The sequence below is a fragment of the Sylvia atricapilla genome, chromosome 6 (assembly GCF_009819655.1).
Source record: "Sylvia atricapilla isolate bSylAtr1 chromosome 6, bSylAtr1.pri, whole genome shotgun sequence".
Taxonomy (NCBI): Eukaryota; Metazoa; Chordata; class Aves; order Passeriformes; family Sylviidae; genus Sylvia; species Sylvia atricapilla.
This window is the reverse complement of record NC_089145.1, coordinates 30,409,651-30,435,680: the sequence shown is the minus strand read 5'-3', so window position 1 is coordinate 30,435,680 and position 26,030 is coordinate 30,409,651. Positions and strand designations below refer to the sequence as shown.

The following is a 26,030-nucleotide window of genomic DNA, read 5'->3' as shown; positions in this document are numbered from 1 at the left end:
AAAAATTTTGCTTTCAGTTGAGTTAGGTGAGGATTTTCTGACAGGCAATTGCCAGTAATATATATGCAAATGCTCTGTATCTCTCCTAGGTATGTACTTGCTTGAAAAAAATGCAAATACATACTGTGCCCTACAATGGTATTTCCTATAGGACAAAGCGAGATCAACATATATTATTGTCTTGGCATTCACTATGAATACTTCTTTTCATATAGTGTTTTAAAGTCCTCAGTCTACCAATGAAATCCCAACACGGATATTAAATATATATTTCTTTGTCTAAATTGTGAGAGTTTTACTGGTTTTATGATAATGATTTTTGTCTGCTTCTGCATATTTTTTCTCTCAGGAAATTTCAAATCTTGCTCATGTTGTTTAATGAGCTGGCTGGTCAAGCATCTGATACCCCGGTGGGAACTTTCAAAGTCACTGAACACGTTTTTACTTAAATCTAGCTGACATTTCTGTCTGTTTGATTTAATGTATGATTTCCATATTTAGATTACCAATCAGATGGAGCATAGTACAATCATTCCTCTGCACTATAAACACGCATGCATCCTGCATGGAAGTGGGCTCTTTTGCTGTTAGTCCACATGGCAAGAGTGTTTTTAGATTCTGCTGGCATTTGGGAAGACTTTATAAGTCAGTTTTAATTATAAATAAAACTTTGAATCTCTAATGAAAATCCTAAGTGCAGAATTAGTCTTCAGTACTTTATTCTCAGACCATTTCAGTTGCTATAGTGTGGTAGAACTAGTCTATTACAAATGATGAAGTATTTATTTACCAGTTAAATTCTAAAATCCTAAAAAAGCCAAGCTTGATGTTATAAATATCCATATTGTTTGTACTTAATTTCATTTTAATCAAAGGTGTTAAAATATTTGCTATTTGTATGCTTCAAATTCTTGCCACAAAGCATGTAAGTATTGATGATAGGACCTTTGAGCAATTATTAATTAATTAGTTTAGTAAAAATCAAAACTTTAATAGTTTTTGTTTCTCATGGAACCTCGATATTCCTCCTGATTTTGCACAGAATGCACCTTCCCATGCTGAGATTAAAAAAAAAAAATAATTGCAGCACTGAAAAGTCCATGTATTCTAAGTGTTCTCTGCGTCCAGTTTGTTTTGGGTGACAGTGCCTGCAAGCCCAATACTTCTGTGGTGATTGATGGTGGCTTCCTCTTCCCCTTGTGTGTCTTTATTAAACAGTAAGCAAACTGATAAACATTTTCAAGAGGAGGCAGTCCAACTATTGATCAGTCTTAGGCTGACAACAGTGTTACCCCAAGCTGTCTAGAGAGCTGTGCCCCGTGTGCTGAGGTAACCCAAAGTTATTCCCCTAAAAAACTACACTAAGATCTGGACTCATGGGGGTCTGGATAACTACATGGAGGTGTGTATTTTAGATTCATATACTTTATAACAATTCCAACTTTCTTTCCCCAGATTAAATCAAGTCAGATTAATTCTGCTAGAAGGGAAGAGTGACTACTGGTCCTGTGACTGCCAAATGACCTATATATGACCTCCTCTCTAGTTTCTGACATACGCTGAGGACAAAGATCCTTGTTCTATTCTTTTCTAGTATTAGACTGTTGAGGTGATAATAGTTTCCTGATGGAATTGTCTGAAAAATTAGCCACTTCTCATTTAGACTTGCTTTTCCTATAATAAAAAAACAAACAAAAAACCCCCCCGAAACAACAACAACAACACAACAAACCAGCTCTGAACGGTGAAAGAGGGAAATAACATGGCTTTCCTCATAAATAATGTTTTCATATAACTTTTTGCTTTTCTTGGTAAACAAAAAAGATTGAAAGCAGCAGAAAATGGAGTATGTTTGTTTCCCTTAAAACAGTGACAAGGTAGTGAATAAAAATTTTGGGGTTAATCCCCTCCCCCTTCTTTTTTGGTGTGTGCAATGAATCTTTGGGACATGGTGAGACAGAGAAAGACTCTTGTAAATTTGATGTCTTAATCTCAGAGCTGTTGTTCATGAGAGATGTGAACTGACAGAGGGCATGTCTGCAATAATTTGATTTCTGTGATGTTTTTCTGTACAGCATGTTGAAGTTAGGCTAAGATTGGGGGAGGAGGGAAGTAAGTTTTCAAGGATATGATTATTGAATCCATTAAAATAATAATAGTAATAGTAGTAGTAATAATAATAATACCCCAAAAGAAACAATACACCTGGGGTGGATCTTCATCACATAATTTTATACCTTCGAGTAAGTAAAGCTGTCATCAGGATCCTCTCTGGAAGCTGTTTTGCACGGTTCATTGCTGGCGAGCAGCCAGTGATAGGAGCTGCAGCCCAGCTTGCTGTAGCTGCCAGTGTTCTGTTGTGTAGGAAGGAAGCCCAGAATAGCAGCCTTCTTACTACCTCCCTCAGGGTGCTTTAACAATTTCTCAAAGGTCAATAGAAACTAGTTATCAATTAAAGGAGCTCTCTGTCTTTTAACATATCTTACAGGTAGTGGATTAAAAACAAGCTTTCAAATGCTTTCAAATCCTGCTACCTCTTTCATTGGAATACTTTGTGAGGATGTGAGGATCCAAGTCCAGTTGATTTGTTGATATCGTGGATGTCAACATCAAGGTAGTCCAGACAAGTGGGCTAAGAATGCTGTCTTGGTCAGTTTGCTGTGGCAGAGGTATTGTAGCAAGTATTCATTCAGTAGCCGGTGATAAAAGGAGCATGTCCATAGAATTAGAAATAGCCTGTCTGGCTCCTATTCATTCTATCTGCTCCCAAGAATAGTCTCTCTTGAATAATCTGCTTAGTTTATAAGTCAGTCAAAAGACAGAATATCCTGATGGCCGGTAACAAATATATTTGTGAGATGGATCTGGAAAAAATTGCCAAGTGGAGGGTTTTGAGTTTTGCTTTCATTAAAAGATGAGGAAGGGTTTCATTGGGAGGCTTAGTGACAACTTGATATTGTTTAGACAGTGATCTATCTGAAGAAAGATTAATGTTAATTAAAGTGGCGTTGGAGAAATTCAGCAGATGACAGCAGCCAAGCTGGCTACAAGCTATTTTTAGAAAATTTACTTCATTGCATTTGGTATGACTCATTTATTAAGTTAACGGATGAATCAATAGCTCAGCTTCTTATGGCAGTCCCTTAATGTGCAACTGTATATAAAGGTTACGTTCATACCTTTGGTCAGAATTCAGATAATAAAAGCTGACCCGTGTGGATTCAGTCCAAGTGCTCAAGTGTCGTGCACAAAATGGAGCTCTGCAGTGATACTCCAGTGAGTTCTTCCAAACATGGATATATAGAGGGGCACAGGGGAAAATCAGCCAGAATTCTTTGGGAAGTAAAAGAAATAGCAAACAGGTTTGCTTGTTAAAATAATGTAACAGAATTCTAATCTATTTCTTTTTTTATTTTTGTCATGAGTTTACTTTTCATTAGAGCTGTGGTTCATTGTTTCCTGTCTCCATTTGAGCACAGTTCTTCCTGGTTTTCAGCTTTCCTTAACTTGGATGTAGTTTTCGTGATGTTCTGCTTTAATTTGTGAAATAGTAAAGCATCCATCTGTTCCAATACAACTGTGTTGGCTATAGTTCAGTTTATTTCCTGTATTTTGCTAATTTCTTAGGTTGCTATAGAAACCTTGTTGTTCTCCAGAATCCTATTTGTGAACTTTCACAAACCCAGTCTGAAAAGATAAAAAAGACACTACATTTCTATTAGTTTTAAAACCATTGCTAAAATAATTATATTTTATTGTTGCCTGATTATTTTTACAAAATTTCTCTTATCTTTTCTAAACCTTGCCTCATAGGCCTTCACCTATTTAACCCAGTGTAAAATGTGTTTTTTCATTATGACTGTGTCAGCTCTTACTTCTACATCTAGGAATAATTTCATTTCTCTTTTGCAAAGAGATTAGAGAATGGAACTGTCTGTATTGCATTCAAGTTATGATACAGAGCTGATAAGACTAACATATGTCAAAATTTGAATATGAATTCTGGCATGTTTGAGATTCTCTCTTGCATATACAAGTGAAATATTAAAGGTAACTAATATTTTAAATAATTTCACTGTTAAGTAGTGTGTCCTGCTATAGTGTGAAAATACTGCAGTTTGCGAGAGAAAGACTTTGTACATTAGGTTTCTCTGGATGAGTTTGGGGTCATCTTTTCAGTGTACTGGAAGTAGCTGTGTATTTAGCTTTGCTCCTGGTTGGGAGTGTATTATCAGAGACAAAATGCCATTTCTGTTAGAGGATGCTGGATGTTGAGTCATTCAAATGGAGAGCATTAGAATAAAATCTGTGAAACAAAATATGTGAGAGATGAAGAGTGACTTCTCACAAAATTTGAGTCCCTAGTGATCTGAATTCTGGCCTTTCTAACATGTTTTTTGCTGCATTTTGTTTTAGCATACAAAGCCTGTTGTAGTTAATGTATACTCAGGCTAGCTTGTCGTTTGCTTTTTGATCAGAGTTTACTTTTTGAAACATTGTGGTTAAGAATAAATACTGTAAAATATTCTAAAAAACAAGCTGCAGAGAGATTTTTCACAACAAAGTGAAAAAATATGCCATGTGAAAGCCCTCTGTCATAGTCTATCACCCTATAGGTGAAATATCCTGTGTATAATTGTCTGGTCTCTATTCTTTCAGATGTCAGTAATCAAATCAAGGAATTGCACAATGGCAACCAGGCTTCCAGACAGGCCACAATTGATGCTTACACTTAAATGTGATTTAGAGAAACACTTGAAATATGAAGTTTTCCTCAAGTTGGACATACCCATTATTGCATTGATTTTCAATTTGCCTTGTTTTGCTGTTTTTTCTTGCAATCATTCCAATGTTACTGTTTTTCTCTGTTACTTGTGTGTGTGGTATTGTCCAGTCCCTTACACTTCAGACTTAACCTACTGTTAGATATTTGTAATGGTGATGTGGCTGTGTTAGCTGCATCCTCCCGGTGCCTGTGATGCCTTTAAACTTCTGTGAAACTCACAACCAAACTTTATATACAAAGTGAAATGTCTTTTTTATGTCCTTTGCCAGTTAAATTTGGTACTTTAATCTGCTGTGGTGGATCTCTTTCAGAAGTTATAAGATTGACTGAAATCTAATGCTCTGAAATGAAGAAAGTATCGACTTCCTTAAAAACTTCATTTCAAATCTGAGACATTGATAAAGATGTATATTAATGTTCTCTGATCTTCTTTCAGCTTCAAATTTGTTATTGTTTATGTTTGTAGACTGGATTTTTAAGATAAAGATGTCAGTAGGATTTTAAATGGATTAAGAGATGTGAGCTGGAGCTATCAGTGAAAGATTGTTTATTTAAACAGTAATATAATTTTTAATATGTCTTTCTCATTCAAAAATGTGGAATTGTGATAGCTGACATTTAACTTTTGAGAGTGGTACCATTTGAGCTGCAACTTGGCAGATTCATAGTCTGTTAAACTCTTAACACAAAACTTTGCATAGTGATGCTAATTAATGGTGTAAGCAAGTCAGATGAGTTTACTGAGTCAATTATTTTGATTTCTTTTTCTGATATTCCAAGAAAATATTTAATAGTTATGCCAAGGGTGGCCAATAAAGAAATCTGCCAGGTAGAAGTCCATGTTGCTGGAATGCTGGCAGCAGAAGTTCTGTATTCTCCTTCTGCTAGAGATTAGAAAGTCAATGATTTTTGGGATACTCCCAAGTGCAGGCAGGAATAGATCTCGAAGAAGTACATAAAAGTTTCTTTCTTATGGACCACATTCCAGTAGCCATAGGACTGGTCAGGTGCAATGTTAACATGCCATCTTGAGCCATTGCTTGTCATAGTTTGATGAAGCAATCCTTTGTTGTGATGCTAAGGCAAATTTCTTGTAGCTATCATTAGAAACACCAGTTGAGCAAAAGTCATGAAAAATAAAAGCTCATGTTTGTACTTTGGCAAAAAAAAAAAAATCCAGTGCTCTCTACCTTTAAGCTCACTGAATGAATGGCAGCAATGAAAGTTGCAGAGAAAATAGGAGACAGCAACGGCTACACTCTTTGTTCATGATGAATTTGGATGTTGGAATATCTGAGCCCTGTCTCTATCTTGAAAATCATAGCTGGTGTTACCTGAAGCAGTGATGGACTTCAGACTCTTCCTATGCAGACTTCACCCTCTGTGTAAAACCTTCAAACAGTTCATTTATGAGACAGATGTGGAAAGGCAGGACTTATGTGGAAAATCTTAATGTATTTTCTGTGGTATTCTCTTCTTCCCTTTTTCACTTGACTAAACAATATTTATAATAATTTCAAGATATAAGAAAATGCATCTGTGTAGAAATGCTGACAATTGGAAAGAAAAAAATCCAATAATAGGGAGATAATTCAAATGCACATTTGATAGGTGTCTACTGGTTTACAAAAAATAGTTTCATATGTGACTTGAAGATCCAGAAAATGAATAGTTTGCTGTGTAGAGCCAGCAGGAGGTCATTAGTGAGCTTATATTTTTAAATCTGAATTGTCACTATCGATGATACTGCTTCATGAAATAAAAGAAGTCATGTCGGCATATCTCTGGGGAAAATGTGATATTAACCACCGTTTATAGTACATGCTATTCATGCATCTTCAGTATGTGAACTATTCTTTACCAGGATTTTTTGCAGGATTTAAAAAAGTAATTTCAGTGAATTCCATGTAGAACAAAACCTTTTATTCTTTCTATGTCAATGCCAGCTACTGTCCATCACCCACTTTTTATTACTGGTCATGAACTGCAGAGGTTTTTCAAATATTGAGGCCATAGAGTCTGTGTGATTTGTGATGTCTGTACATGCACATTTAATTTAAAAAATTGAATTTCTAGAATTGTATTTGGATGCATTTCAGACTGTGTAGCAGCATAATGAAATACTGAGCACAAAGCACATCAGGCTTCAAATATTTGAACTCATCCATATAACTCAGACACAAGAAATCATAGAATATGAAGATTGATTGCCATTAATATAAGAAAGACCATCCTAATGATGGTAATTCCGCTTGGCTGACTTAATTGTTATGGTGATGGACACCTTGTTTCTAGTATTTATGTTAATCACATAAGGATTTTTTGTTGGGTAAAGAAAGGGGGATTTTTTGCTTTTGATTTGGAACTTGCTGCTAAATTGTTAGAAGAAATATTTTCTTTTGGAACAAGTCATGACACTATTAACGCACTGTGTTTTCTGTTAGTGATTTTAAGCATATTTTTCTTCTCCTGATTTCAGGTTGGGTGGGACTATATCTGCATACAAGATAGTGCCAGACGAAATAGAAGAAATCAAGGTACAGTATTATTGCTTTTCAACACTGAATTTCTTTGCTTGGAAAATCACAGAAATGTTACATTTAAAAGACACATTATTTTTTGCTGTGAAGTGTATCATAGGGGAAAGAGGAAAGTGTCTAAAGTAAAATTATTCGATCCATATTTATGCATCTAAAGTACAATTTTAGTAATTTTTACAAACACAGTTTACCTTCAGCTTAAGCTGACTTCAGCAGGATTTGTTTGATGCCAGAAACGTTTGTAATTCAACCTATTTCTGTTTTGCTACCTGAAGACAGGTGGAGGACTATGATGAACACTGAGTTATATTTTCATAACAAAAAGTTATATAGTGTCCTTCTGCTTTTGAGATCAAAAGCATGTCTGTATTTTTCAATTTGTCTGTCTTAAGAACGGGATAGTATGAAATGAAAAAAATGGTTATAAGCTCAAAAATCATTATAAGCTCTTTGATGATAACAATAAATACTGAAATTTACCTTCAAAGTAATGTGCATTGTAACAAAACTCACTTTAGCCAAGTCCACTCCTGAAACGTACTTCAGCAATTTGTGTCAGTTTTGTTTTTCAGTGGAGTGAAAGATGGGTACTGGGGGGGATTTTGGATCTGATAGCATGGTTTGTGTAGCTGAATCTTTATTTGATTCTTAGTAGGTCAGTCTGACATATTGCTTGCTCATTGTGATTGTTTAACCTGCTGTGCTGTTTCACATACTCATTTTCAGCTGTGCAAAGAGAATTAAGAATAGTTCTAAAATCTAGTGAAGGGAAATGACTGTATAATATCTGATGTAGACATGAATTTGCAGTGTGCAAATGGTGAGAATTTATTCCTCTTCAATTAGTATCAAACCCACTGCAATCAAGTCACTGCACAGTGACAACGTCTCTGCATCAAAGTTATCGCACCATCATGATCAAAATTTATTTTTGTCATCTAAGATTCATGGACTCCTCTATCCTGAATTTTATCAAGGGGAACATGATTTATTACTGGATAGATCCACTCTTCAGACTTCAGTCTTGGAATAAAAGAAAGAAAATAGAAAGAAGGCTTTTGAAATTTAATAGTGGTATTTTTATGATGCTCAGAGAACTGCTCCAAAACTATTTTAAAAAATTACAAAAACCCCTAAACTACAATCTTTTTCCTTTAATGTAAGAGAGCCAATACCACAGATATTTTGTTAATGTTGAAGATGAAGAAAACTGGTATTTCTGGCTTCATCGTACTAAACTGAGTTCAGTGAACAAAGAAAAATGGAATGTTGGGAGATAAGAAATAATTTTACTTTTAGAAACTTACTGCAAGATCAGTAGTCACAGGAATCTGTCACCTGCTTAGGAGAACTTCTCTGAATTTTCAGCCTTTTAAGTGTTTTCAGGTGTTTAAATACTTGAGATCCTAGGTAGCATCAAAGGATGGGTTACTTGTTAGTCTCAGTTGTGCCAGGATGTAAGTGTGAAGGAAGGATTTCATAGTTCAAAGTCAGAGCTGTTTAAAGGGTTGGGGAAAAATCCCTTCCTTTACTTGTTTCTGGTAGCTCTCCTGTCTTTTTCACATAATGGGGTTTTGAGGTTGTATTGGCAGACAGGCCACTTTTCACACCTTAAATGATTGAATTTCTCAAGCTGCCATACGTGTTATATATATTAAACAAGGCACTACTGGAAGATGCCAAGATAGACAAATACATATTGGATATCAAAAAGTATTATTTTGTACATATGTATTCTGAATAGCAGCTGGCAAACAGTGAGACAGAGTGTCTTTGCAATAGATATCAGGGGTAGTTTAACATCTGAGAGGCTGTCCTAGCTGATTTGAGGAGAAAAAGGAGAGAGGAGAAAATAGAAGGAAAATCAACTTACTGGAATATTCCTTCTAGAGAGAACAAAATCTTCTTCCATGCACCTTAATTCAGTTATTTTGCCTCACAACTATCTCTCCCCTATTTAAACATGAAATATTAAGGAAGTTAATTTGATGAAATATGCAAAAATAATAGCTTCATTTTAAAAATCTGATTTAACTTGATGGATTGTGGAATTATATTTATGTAAGTTGTATTTTTATTGTGTTTTCTGATAGTCCTTAAAAAGTAAACCACTTTCTTAAATGGCAAAGGAGATATTTTATCAGACAGAGAGCAATAATTACTATGACAAATAAATAAGTCTCTTAGCATTTGCATGTGTCCTAGAAAAGGTGGTAGACTAACCTCTTTTGCTGTTCAAAATAACTTATGAGAAAAACCAGTGTATTGATCTTATTAATTCATGTAATTACATCTTAGGCAGAACACCAGGTAGGCATATGAATGAGGGGTACTTATGGCAGAAGTGATAACCTGTACCCTAACTGGTCTCATGCATCATACCAGGGTTAGGAAGGATTGTGTGAAACCGATCAATCTACTACAAACTACTACAGTTTCACAGCATCTGTATCAGTCTGAAACAAAGTGTCATGAAACCTACCTCTCCTAGATTTTTGTCATAGGTTCTTAGATTCCCAAAGTGTGAACACTCAACAGGTAGCCTTACCTAGATACCATCATATGCTTTCCTCACTGAAAGCTATTCTAGAAGATAGATATGTCTTCTATCACATGATCTTCTACTTCATTAAAAGAAGCTTTCAGAGAATGCATGAATGGATGTATTACCATCTGCATTCCTGTTGTTCCTCTACACCAGTTAAAGCAATGTCACTTCATTTTCAGTACCAGCTAGTTTTAAAATGCTTGTGGAACTGATAAAGACGGTAAATATAGAAACTGCTGAACATTTCTGAGAAAGTGTAATTGTTTCAACTTTCTCTAGACTTCTATTCTCATCAGAATATTCATCCTGTAAGTAAGAAGCTTTTCTAACTAGCAAAAAAAGCATTGTCAGACTTTAGCCTTGTTCCTCACCCACCATAAGAGTATGTGCCTAAAGGAGAGGTCTTCCAAGCCGAATGATTTTGTGTACATAAGCCCTGGTATCAGGCACCACTGGTTTTGATGAACTATGTGGAGATTGTCTCAAGAATAAAGAGAAATTTATGGCTATTACAGATTAGGGAAAGTTTACATGATGTGCCTATGTCAACAGTATCATGTTATGGTCTTTTTGATTTTTGCATTCTGCCATTACAAAGGAAATACACCGTGTGTTGAAGGGTGGTTATTATAGAAGAAGATTCAGTGAATGAGAAAACCACTCATTAACAGATTTCTTTAAAAAAGTAGTTGGCTTGCTAGGATTTGCAAGTCAACAGCAGAAAGGAATTTAAATGTTTTGTGTTGGTTTTTTATGTGCTTTCGTATATACTTTTCATGTAGACGTATGCAGACATCTCATCTCAAGACTAGAAATTCATTTTGTAGAAGGTCCCTAATTCATGAAAGTGATATGCACAAGAAAGACTTTGCCAGAACATTTCATTCCTATAATATTTGTGGCGTGAGACAGATATTCCAATGTAGAGAATAAAGTTAAGTGGTTGCCTCCTGTGGTAGTAAATTTTAAGAAATCTTTTTAGAAATACTATCTTAGTGCTGGGTGTAAATTGTAAATTGAGATGTAAAGCAGTTCTGGAGCAAGATGGGAGGAGTTTTTTAATTCCATTAACCACTCTTTCACATAGAGACACGCTTTGTGCTCCTCAAGGAACACTGGTACTTTTTCTATAGATACTCTTAAAATGAAAACATATATGCATAAAACACTGAAGGACTACAGACATTTTCCCCTGAATAATGGTAGGATAGCTCTCCTTTTTTCTTTAGGAGTGTGTGTTAACTTAATAGTTTAATATATGAAAACTTTTATGTATAGCTGAAGCACATTCTTCTTAGATTGTCTCCAGTCTTTGAGAAAGTAGACTCCAGTGATAATGACCTGAGAGTGGAAAATGATAACAACTATGAGGAAGAGTGAAGTAGCCAGAAAGGAAATGTGAGCACTGTGTCTTCTTAAGAGGACAGTTGCCCTAGATGATTTAGGATTTCAAAGGATTTTAACTTTTCCACACAGTAATTTTTAGGAACAAAGGAATTTGATTTCACTGTCAGTGAGATGTATTTCGGAGCAAAGCTGTACTTCCTGCCATCAAAAACATGCAGCTTTGATGTGATTACAATTTAAATCAGTCTATTCCAAGACTTTCTTGGAAATCATTTGGTTTGCCAACTTTGTGGTGTCATATACCTACATAATGTATCCCAGAATCTATTGTTTTTGCTGGTAAGGGTAGCTGGTGAAACTCACGCAACCTTTGTGTGCAGCCAAGAGATGATGATGGCCTTCATCACTCAAAGCATTTTTTTATTTATCAACATGTGGCAAAAATAAGTAGCAATTTGTCAGCAAGTGCCAGTTAATAGTCCCATATTAAAAAAAAACAACCCACAAAACCAAACCACAAGAGACAGGTAGTTGTAACTATTGTGGTGGGTAGTCCACAAAAACAGGGCTGTGGCTGAAAATATTTACACATCACAAAACTGGTTCTGTGTCTCCATGCTGGAGAGTGGAGCAGTGTTTAAATATCTCTTGCATCTTCTGCAGAATCAACCTTGCTTTAGGTGAACAAGGAGATGGGCTGTCATCCCAGTTTTGCATAGGAGTTTAAGTCTGCTTCATCACTGTATGGATATTCACCTGCCAAGTGTATTAGCACTGGCCAAGGATCTTCACAAAAAGTTTCCCCTAAGTTTATGATGGAAGGCATCAGAATTTGATGATAACACTGCGGTTATTGCTCCTTTATCTGTTTGGATCCAGCACAAATGAAAAGGTTTGCCCACTCAGTTTTTTGAAGAGGTTCAAGCTGTTTGAAGTGTGTACTTCCACTAATCCTAAAGCACAAGAAACTTTGCTATTTACCTTGCAGGAATGACAATTCTGGTTGTCAGTATTTCTGCCCATGTTTTCCTTCTTCTACATCTCAAATTAAAATTACTAACTCACAGTACAAGAGCTCTTACTAAGCATGACATAAAAGGGTATTATCCATTGAGAGTAATGAGTATTAACAAGTAGCATGTCCATAGACTCTAAAGCTTACAGATAAAAGTTTTAAAAGATTTAAAGGGCGTATGTGATGGTCATGTCACATGTCATTCCATTAGATTTCTAGTTATGTGTGTTGGATAAAACTGAGGAGTTGTCTTTTAACTCTCTTAACATCATCTGACTGTCCTGTAGACAGTTTCATTGTACTCCTGCATCCAGGTAACGAAAAAACCTTTTGCAAATGTCCTAACCAGTAACAAAAAATTGACTCTGAGGTGTCAACTTAGTGTATGAAATCACTGATAAATTTGCTGATTTGGTTTTCCTACTTGCTTCTTGGGTTTTCATGAAGGAGACTTTCTTATGGACATGAATCCAGCTAGGACTTTGGAGAAGCGGTATGTGTTAAGCTAAAACAACTTTGTCTCATCATATTTCCCTGTAATCAAAGTTCACCTGATGTACACACCGATTTCTTCCCGAGTTAATTTCCAAATCCTGAATTAGCAGAGTACATCACTCACTAGTGTTCTTTTTCAAGCTACGTGTGTCATTGTTTGGATGACAGAAAAGTGAGTTTTATCTTGCTGTGTTAATCCTTAAATGTTGTTACAGATGTTGTTTCCATGCTAGAGACAACTAAAGTTTTCTGTGTGGGATTATGTGACAAAATTATCAAAAACTTTATATAAAACAAAAAAATTACTTTCCTTTAATCTTTTGTCCATGTGTATGCATTTGTGCTACAAGCTAGAGATTTGCAACCCCTATAGTATTGATAATGTACTCTTGGTCGTGCATTTGTGCTTCACTCTAGTAGTTCTTGTCAACAATTGATTTTTTTTGTATTATATTATTGTATTATTGTATCATATTATTTTGCTCCTAGTTGAGTGTAACTTTATTATCTGTTGTATTATGTAATTTTTTCTTCTCAAGAGTCCTTTGTTGATCCAAGTTTTGTTTCTTCTGATTTTGCTCCTTTTTCTGGAAGGTGCAGGCTGTCTTGCACTGGGTTCTGACTCTCGGCTTTTGGTGCCAAGCATGGCTGTACAAGCCTGAAAGTCCAGGCACAGTCTCACACCAGTGAAACATGAGTATTTCATAAGAATGCCTTTTCTATTGGGGGATTTTTTTTTCCCACCTATGAAGCCATTAGTAGTTGTGAATATCAGTTTTGACTTTTGGATTGCTTCTGCTCTGATAGATTTGAGACTGTTTTTGCTTGGAGGACGTGACTGTTCTCCATGCCGTAACTTGCTATCTCAAGTTTCTGTGTAGAAACTCCCTAGGGAGTACTCACTGAAAGGGCTTTTCATCTGTTTCTCTCATCTTCCATGGGTGATGGATACTCACTGCAATCACAGACTCTCAACCAAAAAAAAATACCTTTACAAAAAGAATGTAAAATGAGAAATGGCTGAAGACCAAACTCTAGTCTAGGGCTGCTGAATGTATCAAAAGCATTCCTCTGCTTTCCTAGCAAGGGCATCAAATGCCCAGACACTCTGGATGAAAGAGTATAGTCACTAGCTTTCCAAATGAAAATAGGAATTGTCACTTTTTGTTTTCCTGCTGTCTTCCATCTTATGTTTCATCGACTTTGTGGCTTCAGAGACTTCATGTCTCTAGAAATGACTGATGAGACCACCTCACCAAGTTACCTTGCTCTTCGAGGCTGTCTTGAATATAGAAAATGCTGAAGCATTGTTATAAATTCCTGTTCCCTAATGTGAGTAGGATTTAAGAAAATGCATTTTATATTGTATTGTGTAATTTAGTCTTATGAGCATACAAAAGTTTAGCCTGTGATTTGCAGACCATAGGATATTGCCACGTGGGGAAGGGAAGGGCAGGAAGACTGTGCATCCATTTAAGTTGAAATACAATGCTAACAAGACAAAATAATTTTAGTAATATTATTATTTACTTTCTAAAGCAAACAAAATAGTTCTGTAGTTCTCCTGCAAAGAGAGAACAAAAATAGCTGAAAGTTAATTTACAAGAGAAACCAGTATATTGTTCATCCTTTAAGCATTTCTAGTTGCCCAGCATTTAGGCCCTTAAGAGGGGACATTATTGTGTATCAGATTTTTCATTACCACAGACCTGTTTGTCTATTCAGTCTTTCTTAATTAAACATGTTAGAAACAGGATTTGAAATCTCTTGTTATTTTCCAGCATAAAAGATATCTCTGCCTCTCTCTGTGGCTGTAGTAACCAATTTTGTCTAAATTCCTCCTGGCCTTCTTTCATTTTCCATTTTTGCTAAATACATATCTTTGTACCATCCATCACCTGAAACCTAGTTGGTTCCTAGGGCATCTTCTGACCAGCTCTAACACAGTCTCTTGTACTTCTCATCTGACCCCTTATACTGGGCAATGTTTTCAGTGCCTTCTGTTCTCACTGGAAAAGTAATTTCTTAAATGGGATGTCACTTAGCAGGAATGAGGGGAGAAAACATGCTCAGCTTCATTAAGCACCAAATAGCTTTTGGCAAGTGTATAAGTAAACCAAGTTTATATAAAAGCCCTAATAATTTTCCACGTGACCTGTTACATTAAGTTTTGGTTGGTTTTATTTACGCCGTAAGAATGTATTCTGATGATTCTTATTTGAGATCTATGAAGCTAACTTAATGTTTTCCTATCAAAACTGATAGTGTCAGACATAATTAAGGGTTTTACTGAGTTTGAGGGAGATCAATATTATATTCATTTCTTGTTGTAAATTTATTTCTGAAATATATTCTTTCTTTTTATGATTGTCACAATAGGTGACTGCTGGACCTGTACATATAAGAAAAAAGGCCATTAGGGGTTTTTTGGTTTGCCTTTTTTAAAAAAATACTAAACCTTCAAGTTCTATGTGTTGGTGCTTTGTTTATAGGGAAAAAGAGATCAGGAGTGTTGTTTGGGGTTTTTTGGTGGTGTGGTTTGTTTTCTTTAATAGCCCTCAGTTGTACAGCCATGTACAAGTTGTATCTTAGTGAATTATGAAAATTACTATTTGTAGAGAAATGAAATATTACTGCAAATAAGGACTTTATAATACTGAGTAGCTGGGTGACAGACCATCTGATGAAATTCAGCAGAGACTAATGTTAAATGATGTGTATAGGAGATGTGAAAAAATCCCCAGTGCCAATTTGTGTATAAAATAGAAGTCTCTAATTAGACTACTATGATCCAAGGATGAGGACTGAGCAATGTACTACAATGGTTAATATTAGCTCAGTGTTCAAGAGCAACCGAGGGGGCAGAGGCACAGGAGCCATGGGGGTGGACTGAGGAGAAAGGAACCAAGACCAGAACACTGAACCTTTTCTCTTATGCATGAGCCTCTGATGCCACACCGTGTACAATGGCACGTCAAGGGTTGTTACTCTAATCACAAAAATGACACAGTAGCACTGAAAGAGATTTAGAGTCAGATTATAAAAATAATCTAATTTATTAGAAGTTCTTTTTTGTGAGGCATAGATAAAGAGACTGGGACAGAAATGTTCACAAGTGGTATATTTGGTTGCATCTCAGCAACATTGTTCCTTATTTATACTGCACTCTTAAAATTAACTCTCATTCTTAATTTATGCAAATTTTAAGACTGCCTGAAAGCAGGTGCCAAAGTTTTGAGCACACACAACACAGCAGTCATACCCAGTTTAAGACACCATGTTTTTCTGAAAAAGATTTGCAACTGTTAGACTGCAGATAATTCTGCTAGAATAGTGTCGTTTTTTTGCTTTCATAGCATGTTTTTTAGATGAATTTTAAGGTTGTATTTTAGTATATGATTGGAAACCACTATAGGAAGACACCAAAAACTACACAAGCCTCTCTGTGATACGCTTGTAAACTGTATGAATAGAGTGATGCTTTGTACTTCACTGTGTGATTGCACCTCATTCAACTTCTCCGATAATTAATTAGTTTTTTTGTGGTGCCCTATTCCTATTAGTGACCCTGTCATATACAAGATCCACTGTCTAAAACAGAATATGAAACATTAAATGTTTTTAACAGAAAACCAAACAAAAACTTCCTTCAAGGAGACATCATAACAGAATGGAATAAAAGTATTGACATGTTGAACTGTGAGTTGAGGCATTTTATTTGCTCAAATACTTTTTTTTATCAGTTGCACAAGATTGGTCTAGATGAGATTTCGTCCTGATGAGCTATATCTGAGCACCAATGTAAAATGAAAAATTATAAGTTGATTCTATGTTTTATTTAGTATGTTGGGTAAGTGGCTCTTCTCATCACTGGTAGTGCACAGAGCTGGAATGTTGGCTTAACTTATGTCCTGAAGGCTTCCAGAAATGGATGTTTTCCAGCAAAATAAAGTCAGAGCCAAGTGTGTAGAGACAAATTTAAAAACTTAAAAATGCCTGCCTTAGCCCCAGCCACCCTGTCCTTGGTGCTCCCAAGGAGAACTCCCTATCTTGAGTCATGTCTGTTACCAAGTCACACAAACCAATAAAATGTATCTATCTATAAAGTAAAGCATGTAGTGCTGAAGATCCAGCAAACACCATAAAGGTTTTGATATGTTTTATTTCAAACTACTTCTAGTTTTACTCTGTGTGCCCATTAACAGCTGGAGTGGATCACACATGCTGCTGAAGTCCATCTTCCAAATAAGTGTTATCTGAAAGGATTCCAGTTCATATGGTCAAAGGCTACTCTGCAATATGAGCCAAAGTGTGTTAAGCAGAGAGGTATTAAAAGTGCTGTTTTGTACTAACAAGCTGTGGTAGATGTGTCCCAAACCTCCAGCCAGTACATGTACTCCCATAACACAGCATGTCATGTTACAAATGTGAAATTCATAATACAGTACCATTGTTACTAGTGAAAATCAATTGTCTGAGCGAAGTACTTAGAGAGTGCCCAGCCCTTCTGGCAGACTATTCAAAAAAACCAAGCAATGGTCTAGACCAATGGTCTCCAAATGGTTCGATCATCTACCTCATCAGTAAAGAATTTTTGAACATTTTCCCCTCAATAATGTATATTCTACTATTTTCTTTCTGCACTACAGTAGATCATAGAATCATTTGGTTGGAAAAGACCTCAAAGGTCATCCAGTCCAAACATCAACACCAGCAGTGCCAAGTCCTCTGCTAAACCGTGTCCTCAAATGCCTCAGGTATATGTCTTCTAAATATCTCCACAGATCTTCCACTGCTTCTCTGGGTACTCTGCTCCAATGCTTGATAACCAATCTCAGTATTCCCTGGTGCAACTTGATGCCTTTTGCTCTTGTCCTGTTACTTGTTAACCTGAGACAAGTGATTTGTCTCCACCTTGGTACAATCTCTTTTGAGGCAGCTCTGGAGAGGAGTAAGATTCCACCTGAGACTCCTCCAGGCTAAACAACCCCAGCTCCTCCAGACATTGGTCTGCTCCAAATTAAAAATATTGTATTGCAACAGTTTTAAGAAAGGAAGTCCAGCAGATATGTTATTACACTGATGGAAATTCTTCCCCTGAAGTTTGCTTCTGCATCATGATAAAAAGCTTTCCCAAGAGTTTCCTCTGGTTTTTGTTGGAGCTTTTTCCAAGATAAAAAGCCTTATTCTATCCATTAACATTGATTACCACTGTATTTTATCAGCTGTTTAGTATGTGTGGTCAAGAGTTTGTGGAAATATTTCTTTTCATGGTTTTTAACTAAGGGAACTAATAAGTGATGCCATCAGGGGAGAGGAGGACAGACACAAGAGCAGGGTGCGTCTTGGATAGAGGAATCAGATTCCAGAGGAAGTAAGATTGATAGGGAGAAATTAATTGAGAGACCTACTGTTATAACAAAAGGCAATTACTTTTGCCATGGTGTGTATAGAAAACACTGAATAAGTATTTGACTGGACAACAGTAGCATTATATATTTGGGTGCAAGATTATGTGCTTTACCAAACAATGTTTTGATATTGCAAGACAAATAATATAATTTGTTGTGTACAAAGTCACAATATTTGCTCTTCTGGATTATCTTTGAGCTCACTGTGGAAGTGTTTCTTTGCATGCACCTATTTAGGCAAAGAAAATAATTCTTTTAAAATTATAGACAAATGTAAGATTAAAATCTGATGTTTTCCTTTTTGTTTCGGCTGTGGTTTTGATATGTTCATTTTCTGGATTCCTCCATGTAAAATAGGTAGCATTTTGGTATTATTTACTGTAATACTGATTCTATACTTTTCCATTATAGTAGGATTTCAGAAATTCTGTAACTCAGTTGTCCTAAAGGAAAGAGGTATAAGGGAGGGAATGCTATTGAATCCTCAGAGTTCAGTAAAGGTGGAGTGGTTGAAGAGTTTCACTTTTCAAAATACCTTCTTGTAAAAAGGCACAAAAATTTCTAGACTTGTTCTGGCAGAAATTATTGCATTTAATTTCGGCTGCCTTATCAATACAACAAGGTTAGGTGGGATCCTAAGACTGTGAAGGTAACATATATTGACTTTTAGTATTTCTGCATAGAATGACATTTCTGTTTTCTCTAATTATTTATCACCTGCTTTGTTAATGTTATGCTTTATCAAAATATCCTTGATTTTAAAATTACAAATATGGTAGCATTTTCTGTGAATATCTTCAGTAGCGTGATGACATAAACCCCTCTTTTTTAACAAATAGACTGATGCCCTATGGAAATTTGTGCTGCTCAATTCTGTCATTGTAAAAGGTTCTTTTGTGTTCTTGGTAGTTGAACATAATTTAACATGAATGAGAATTACCTAAATTTCATTCTGGGAAATGAAACTATGTGTCTGAGGATACCTTATGAAGATAAGAGCTTAACAACAAGATCTTTTTAAATTCTTGTCCTCCTTTAACAAAGCAGAAAATAATCCTTCTTTATGTATTTGGAATATATTCTGTATTTTAATAAGTATTTCTTGGGAATAATGCTATATAGAACAGGCAATGTGTAAAAATAATGCTGACTGTCATTTGGGACACTGAAGCTAACACTTGAGTTTTCCAGAGAATCTTGAAGCTCTAAATGACAGAAGACAATTTTTGTCAGGCACTTTTGAAGGAAAGATGACCAAGTTTAAAATCAGAGACCTATAGAGAACTACTTTACATACAAAAGCTCCAAAGGCTACTAAGTGATGTTTCGATCTGTGAATGCTTCTGTTGTGAGAAATCCAAAGGGATTGTTATTTTTTGAACATGAAAAAAAAAAAAAAAAAATTTATGAAGTAGTATTGCTCTCAGTGTAATTGAAGCATTTGCAAACATGATACCCACTACAGAGTTGACTTCTGAGACACTGAGCAAAAGAAGTAAGAAATTGAATCTCACAGATAATGGAAAATTCTGAGATTTTTGGGGATTAAACATTTTCTGCTGACTTGATTATTAAAAGTGCTTAGTACAAACATTTTGACCATTTAGTATATAGCTGATACACAGGTATGAAGCTTTCTTCATAACGACACAGTTCCCTTGATTTGCCATTTTGCTTTAATTAAAACAACTGAGCTACACCTCAAGTATTTTGGTACCCAGGCATTTTCGCAATGCATTATTATATTTAAGTGTTTTATATGAAACATCATAGAGCTTTTAATATGTGTGTGCACATTCAGAATATTCTGAATTTCAGTATTTTGTGGCAAAATTTTAGTATCTTAAACTGTTTAAAAATCAGTCCTGTATTAGGAGAAATAATATTTTAACAGAGTCCTAGTTTTGCAACAGGAAAAATAGCTGATTATGTTGCAGTGCAACTAACACCATGACAATTTCATAATGTACAGATTGAAAAAAAAAGAAAAAAAGGCTTTTCCTTACTGGTCAAATAAATAGCTAATTTCAGAGTAGCTTTTGTTGAAAAGCTTTTAAAATTCACTCTGCTTGATTTCTACCAATGAAAAGATTATTGGATATGTTTGAGCACTTATATTGCCTTCTGAGAATGGCTAAATAATAGGGAAAGAAAACCAAAGGCAATATTCTTACTGTCCTTATAATTATGTATTTTGAATATGTATGAAACATGAAATTAACACATTATCAGCTGTTTTCAAATTTTATCCTTTCTTTTGGTTTTAATTAAGAATTTGTTCTGTCATAGAATCATTTAGGTTGTAAAAGACCTTTAAGATCATCAAGTCCAACTGTAAAACTTAATACTGGCAAGTCCACCATTAAATTATATTCCCAAGTGCCCCATCTACGTGGCTTTTAAATACCTTCAGAGACAGTGATTCCACCACTTCTGTGAGCAGCCTGTTCCAATGTTGGAACCCCTTTGGTGAAGACATTTTTTCATAAGATGCACTCTAACCCCCCAGCATAACTTGAAATGGCTGCCATTCCTCTCTCTCTCTTTTTTTTTTTTTTTTTTTTTTTTTTTTTTAAATGGCATAAAAATGTAATTTGTCTATTATTTATTCCTGGTGACCTGTGGGAAGACACCAAACCTCACCTCTCTACAGCCTCCTTTCAGGTGGTTGTAGAGAATGGTGAGGTCTTCCTGAGCCTCCTTTTTGCCAGGATAAACACCCCCAGCTCTCTCAGCAGCTCCTCATGGAAAACTTGTGCTCCAGACCCTTAACCCGCTTCATTGCCTGTCTTTGAATACATCAACAGTAGTCACAACCTAGTTCTTCAAATTAATACACAGGTCACAAGTTTTTCTCTGACTGCATATTTAGTGCCACACTTAAATCACTTCAACATGTAGGTTTCAAAATCAGGAATAAGATGCGATGCGTGAAGCCCACTGACAAATAACAAGTTACACACGAGGTGGATAATATCTCAGTAATGCAAATTAAAAAACTAACAAAATCAATTTAAATTGGAAACTTTGGTATAAACAGTTACTTAAAATGGTTTTCTAGATCACTGGTGTTTCTCTCCTGCAAAACTCCCCATGGAAACCTGATTTTTTGCTCTTTGTAGAGTATCTGCATGGAACTGAAGGTAACATCCAAAGTTCAGAGTTTGCAAAAGAATTAAACATTTTTTTTATCAGACCTGAGTCAGACACTGAAATCTATCCAAAGAACAGAGATTACTGATTAAATTTTTTGTACGTCAGTGAGAAATTTAATATCTCCCTATAAAAACATCATTATAATAAACAGAGCCTAAAGGTATGAAGTCTGTTTATTCTCTTAGCCTGCAATTGTTACCTGAGCAAAATAGTATTCTCTTGTCAATACTGTAAATTAGGATGGCCAGATGTTAACTTGCTAGTTAAGACCTTCAACTGAGTATATTTAACTGAAGTGGTAGTCTATTGTCCTGTGCCTCAGTTTTATCATGGGTTTTTATTAGTTTTGGTTGGTTTTTTTTTTCCTAAGAGTCAATAATATAGGAAATTCATATTTCCCAAAATCAAAAAAAAATTGGTAGATAAGTTGCTGTCTGAAAAAAAAAGTCTCATTGCTGTTGATTTTTAGTATAGAAAGCTGTGTGCTGTTCAATTCAAATAAAATATATTTAGTGTAGCAAATGGTTTTATATTTTCTTGGTGATATTTTGAAATTTGGGTGACAGACAAAAATTGCTTAGAGTTTCCTGCTAAATATATCTGCTTTTTGGAGTTAGAAGTGAAAGCTGAAACAGGAGCTAAAGACTTAAGGGACTACTAAATGATCTGTGACATTTAGGAAGGAATAACTATGGTGGCTTGAAAATTGGCTTAATTTTTTCAAGTTGATCAGTAGGGTTGGTTACAGCTACAAAACCAACATACTATGACTAGATTCATAGGTACAAATGTAAAGGCTCTTGGAAGATAGCTGCTATAGAATTATTGGATTCCTGATAGACCTGATATTTAACTACAGATTTAAAACTCTTAGCAGAAGAAAAAAACCTTGATTTCTTTTTAATGTTCTAAAGTATAATCATATTAGTGGGCCTGGAGAGAGAACTCTTACAGGACATAAAAGACTTAAATAGTATTTGCAAGAAAAAAGCAAAGGCCTCTCCTTCTGTAGTCAGAAGTGATGGGTCCTGAAATGAAAAGGGAATTCTGTGTGTGTGTGTTTTCTGTACCGGGGCAGAAAGCAAGAGAGAGGGAAGTGCCAGGTTCTTTCTGGATCTCAGTAAGAAAGGCCTGACAACAAATAGCTGAATGAAATTCCTGCTTTCATAAAGTAAAGAGGGAGGAGGAATAAATCTTACTCCCTTCAGATGCTGGGAACTGTGTGTTCATGCAGCATCAGATCAATCTGTGGATGGATTTCTCCACTCATGAGAAAATTTTGGTACTCTTTTAGATACAGGAAAGCCATACTGGTGGTGTAATCACCAGTACTGAGTTGGAGCTGCCTATAGACTTCACTACTCTCCATTACAATGAGGTGTAGGAGTCTGTCTTTTGGCCAAAGAGGTTTGTGCAGCATGACACATTCCTGAAAACCATGCTGAACATAAAGCACAGGAGCCTTCTGTGGGAACTTCAAGGGAACTACTATGTGGATTGCTAATTCCTTGATGTACAATGGCTTCCTGGTCAGGAGCACAACAGCATAAGAAATGTTATAAACTGAACAGTGTGTGGTCCTTGATTTCCAGAGGGTGTTGCCCAGTTGTTGCTCGCAGATGAAATTATTGCCTATCTTCCTCATCCACTAAATGCCACCTACTCTCTCTTACTGAAGATACTATCTGTATGACTGTACTGCCTGTGTAGGCTCTTCATCACTCTCCAGCACTAAAGTGGCAATTGTCTCTACAAGGGAAAGCAGTAGTCCAGAGATAACATATACTGCATGCATCATAATCCCCAAAGTAGGACGTGTGGGAGATGATACAACTCTTTGAAAGGGGCAATATGCTATTTTTAGTTATTGCAAGGAAGCCTTTATTCTAAGTTGCATTGAGCAGTTGACTGTAATGTGATTTGACCTTCTCCAGAAAGGCAAGTCTTGCAATTAAATAACCAAAAATCACTTATATAAACCTTTCCATGTAACAGACCATATGTTAGAATAATGGTATATAAAGCAGGTGATACACAGTTGAAAAGACTCATTATTTCTTATGCAACTTTTCTTTGAACTGTATAAATAACTCTGTATTCTGGTAAAGGTTACCATGTGTGTCTTCTTAATCTTTAAAATAACAAACAATTAATTCTAGTCCAGAGGGCTTTCCATGTGTTCTGGAAATTACCTCTAAAATTACTCATACTTTAGCAAGGAGGATTCTGATCAGTGGCACAGGATCTAGTTGGAGGCCTGTCACTAGTGGAGTCTCCCAGGGTTCAATATTGGGCTCAGTAGTCATTAATTTACTCATCAGTTACTTTGGTGAAAGGGGAGGTGCCTCCTCAGCAGTTCCCTGATGACACCAATCAGGGAGGAGTGGCCGATAGCCCAGAGGGCTGGGCAGCCCTGCAGAAGGACCTCAGCAGGCTGGAGAGATGGGCAGAGAAGAACTGTCTGAAATCAACAACAGCAAGTGCAGGCTCCTGCACCTGGGCAGGAATAACCCCATGGGCCAGCACAGACTGAGGGCTGAGCTGCTGGGAAGCAGCTCTGTGGAGAAGGGCCTGGGGGTGCTGGTGGACAGCAAACTGTCCCTGAGCCAGCAGTGTGTCCTTGTGGGCAAGAGGGACAATGGGATCCTGGGCTGCATTAGGAAGAGCATTGGCAGCAGGTCGAGAGAAGGGATCCTGTCGAGAGACAGGGAGTTCCTGGAACAGGTCCAGTGAAGGGCAGCAAGAGATCATCCCTTCTGGGGAAAGGCTGAGGCATCTGGGGCTGTTCAGCCTTGAGAAGAGGTGACTGAAAGGGGACCTCATCAATGTCTGTCAGTATCTAAAGGGAGAATGTCAGAGGATGGAGCCTTTTGTGGGAGTGGTACCAAACATCTGGCATCCTTACCGAGATTAAAACAAGAGAGTGTTAACTGTAAAGGCCCAGCTAATTTGTGCGTTTTCATCAGCAGATGCTGTGAATCTGGGTGGAAAACCACTTCTGTTGCTTATTGTGATTGAAAACAATGACATGCATGGAATGCTTGAGATGTGTTTTGTGTGTTCCAAAATTAGCAAGAGGCCCTAAGGATCAATTAGAAGGCAGTGGATTATCTGTAAACAAATTAAATAAAGGGGGGCTCACATGGGAGAAAGAGTAGGAAAAGAAAAACAACACCTGTGGAACTAAAAACTATTGCACTGCATCAAGTGTGTTTGTTCTTTGCCATCTTGATACCAACATTTTGATATTTTTTATTTAGATTATTTCTTACCTGTAGATTTTTCTTTGCATTTGATCCCATCACCAACAGCCAGCAATAGGACAAGAGGTATTGCTTGGTAGTGCCAAGCAATAGGACAAGAGGCGGTGGGCAAAAATGGATTCCACCCGAACATGAGGAAGACCTTCTTTACTCTGCAAATGATTGAGCACTAGAATGGATTGCTCATTCCATCTCCAAAGGGATGTTGGTGACTCCCTTCTTTGCCCATGATTGTATCCAGGTGATTCTTGAATATCTGTGCATCAGTCAAGAGACTTGATACGATCGATATGATTGCTGCAAGCATTTTTAAGGAGAAAGCATCCTATGCTTCTCTCATTCTGATACTAAGGATTAATATTTCTTTTATGATTTAATTAGTAAAGTTTGGCATATGTCTTTCAAAAAAACAAGAGGTTACAAGTGATTCTGCTAAGAATCATCCTTTCCTGCTCTTTTCATGTATTTCTTTGAACTTTCTTCATGTCTTAGTCCACCTTTGTGGCTTTGTTAACATTATGGGACTGGGTTAAGCTAGATCTCTTCTGTGAAGTATTTTCTTTATTAAGCTTCTGTTTGCTCCATATGCTGCAATTTTATCAAATTAGGAAGACTTCTTAAAAAGTTGTCTCTAATTCAGTTGGCTCAGAAAAGTATACATTTTATTTTTATATACATACAGTCTTTATCGTATAAGAAAGTGATAACATATCTTTCTTTATATCACAAAGCAATTTCCAGGAATTTAGGACCTTAGAAATAATGGGGGTTAGAATACAAAGAATTTTTTCGGAAGTACTGTGGATTGCTTGAAATTCTGTATATTATTTTGCCTGAGATATTTCCAACACCATAAAGGCATGTTTGAACAACCTTAGTACTCTGGCAGATTTTAGTTTCACTTGTACCAGCTGCAGAAACAGTTGGAAGGTGATTTTGAAATCTCTTTAGTATTCTGAATGCTTTTATTGTCACCTGATTCCAAGTAATTTTGTTGTTAGGCTGTATCAAGAAAAAATGAGCATTTTTAAAAAATGTTCCAAGAGAAAAATGAATCGAAAGTTTCAGCTCTTAGGGAAAGAAGTCTTTCTGATATGAATTGTTCTGCATTAGTTTTCTCCTGAGTATAAAAGTTGAAATCTTTGATTGCAGTGAGATTGGCTAATGCTAAGACAGCTCTACAAGCTGCAATGGAAGCAGATGATGGCTCATCAAATTCTATGGTAACAGCTTTCACCCAATATTATGTAATAGCTATAATCCTTTGGGCCTGTAACAGAGATTCTGCATGGACTGAATTCTGAAAATGTCTTTGCTTTGAAGAGAATGGCCTTTCCAGTCAGTAATTCAGTCACTCTTGTAAGTTTGGTTCAGTCCTAAAGGTGCAAAAAAGATTCTTTTTCTAAATTTTACTCTTTGGATGATTACACTCACTTAGAAATATGCAATTACCTAATTATCAAGACAGC

At 36.2% G+C, this 26,030-nt stretch overlaps 1 protein-coding gene across 13 annotated transcripts in view; it reads left to right on the top strand.

The window, feature by feature from the left end:
* GPHN (gephyrin) overlaps nucleotides 1–26,030 on the top strand; it is a 274,586-nt gene that overhangs the window by 106,993 nt on the left and 141,563 nt on the right. For all 13 annotated transcript variants that reach the window (XM_066321405.1, XM_066321403.1, XM_066321399.1 and 10 more), the window contains exon 3: nucleotides 7,266–7,323. In XM_066321405.1, coding sequence (XP_066177502.1) covers nucleotides 7,266–7,323 — 58 coding nt within the window. The remainder of the gene's footprint in view (nucleotides 1–7,265; nucleotides 7,324–26,030) is intronic.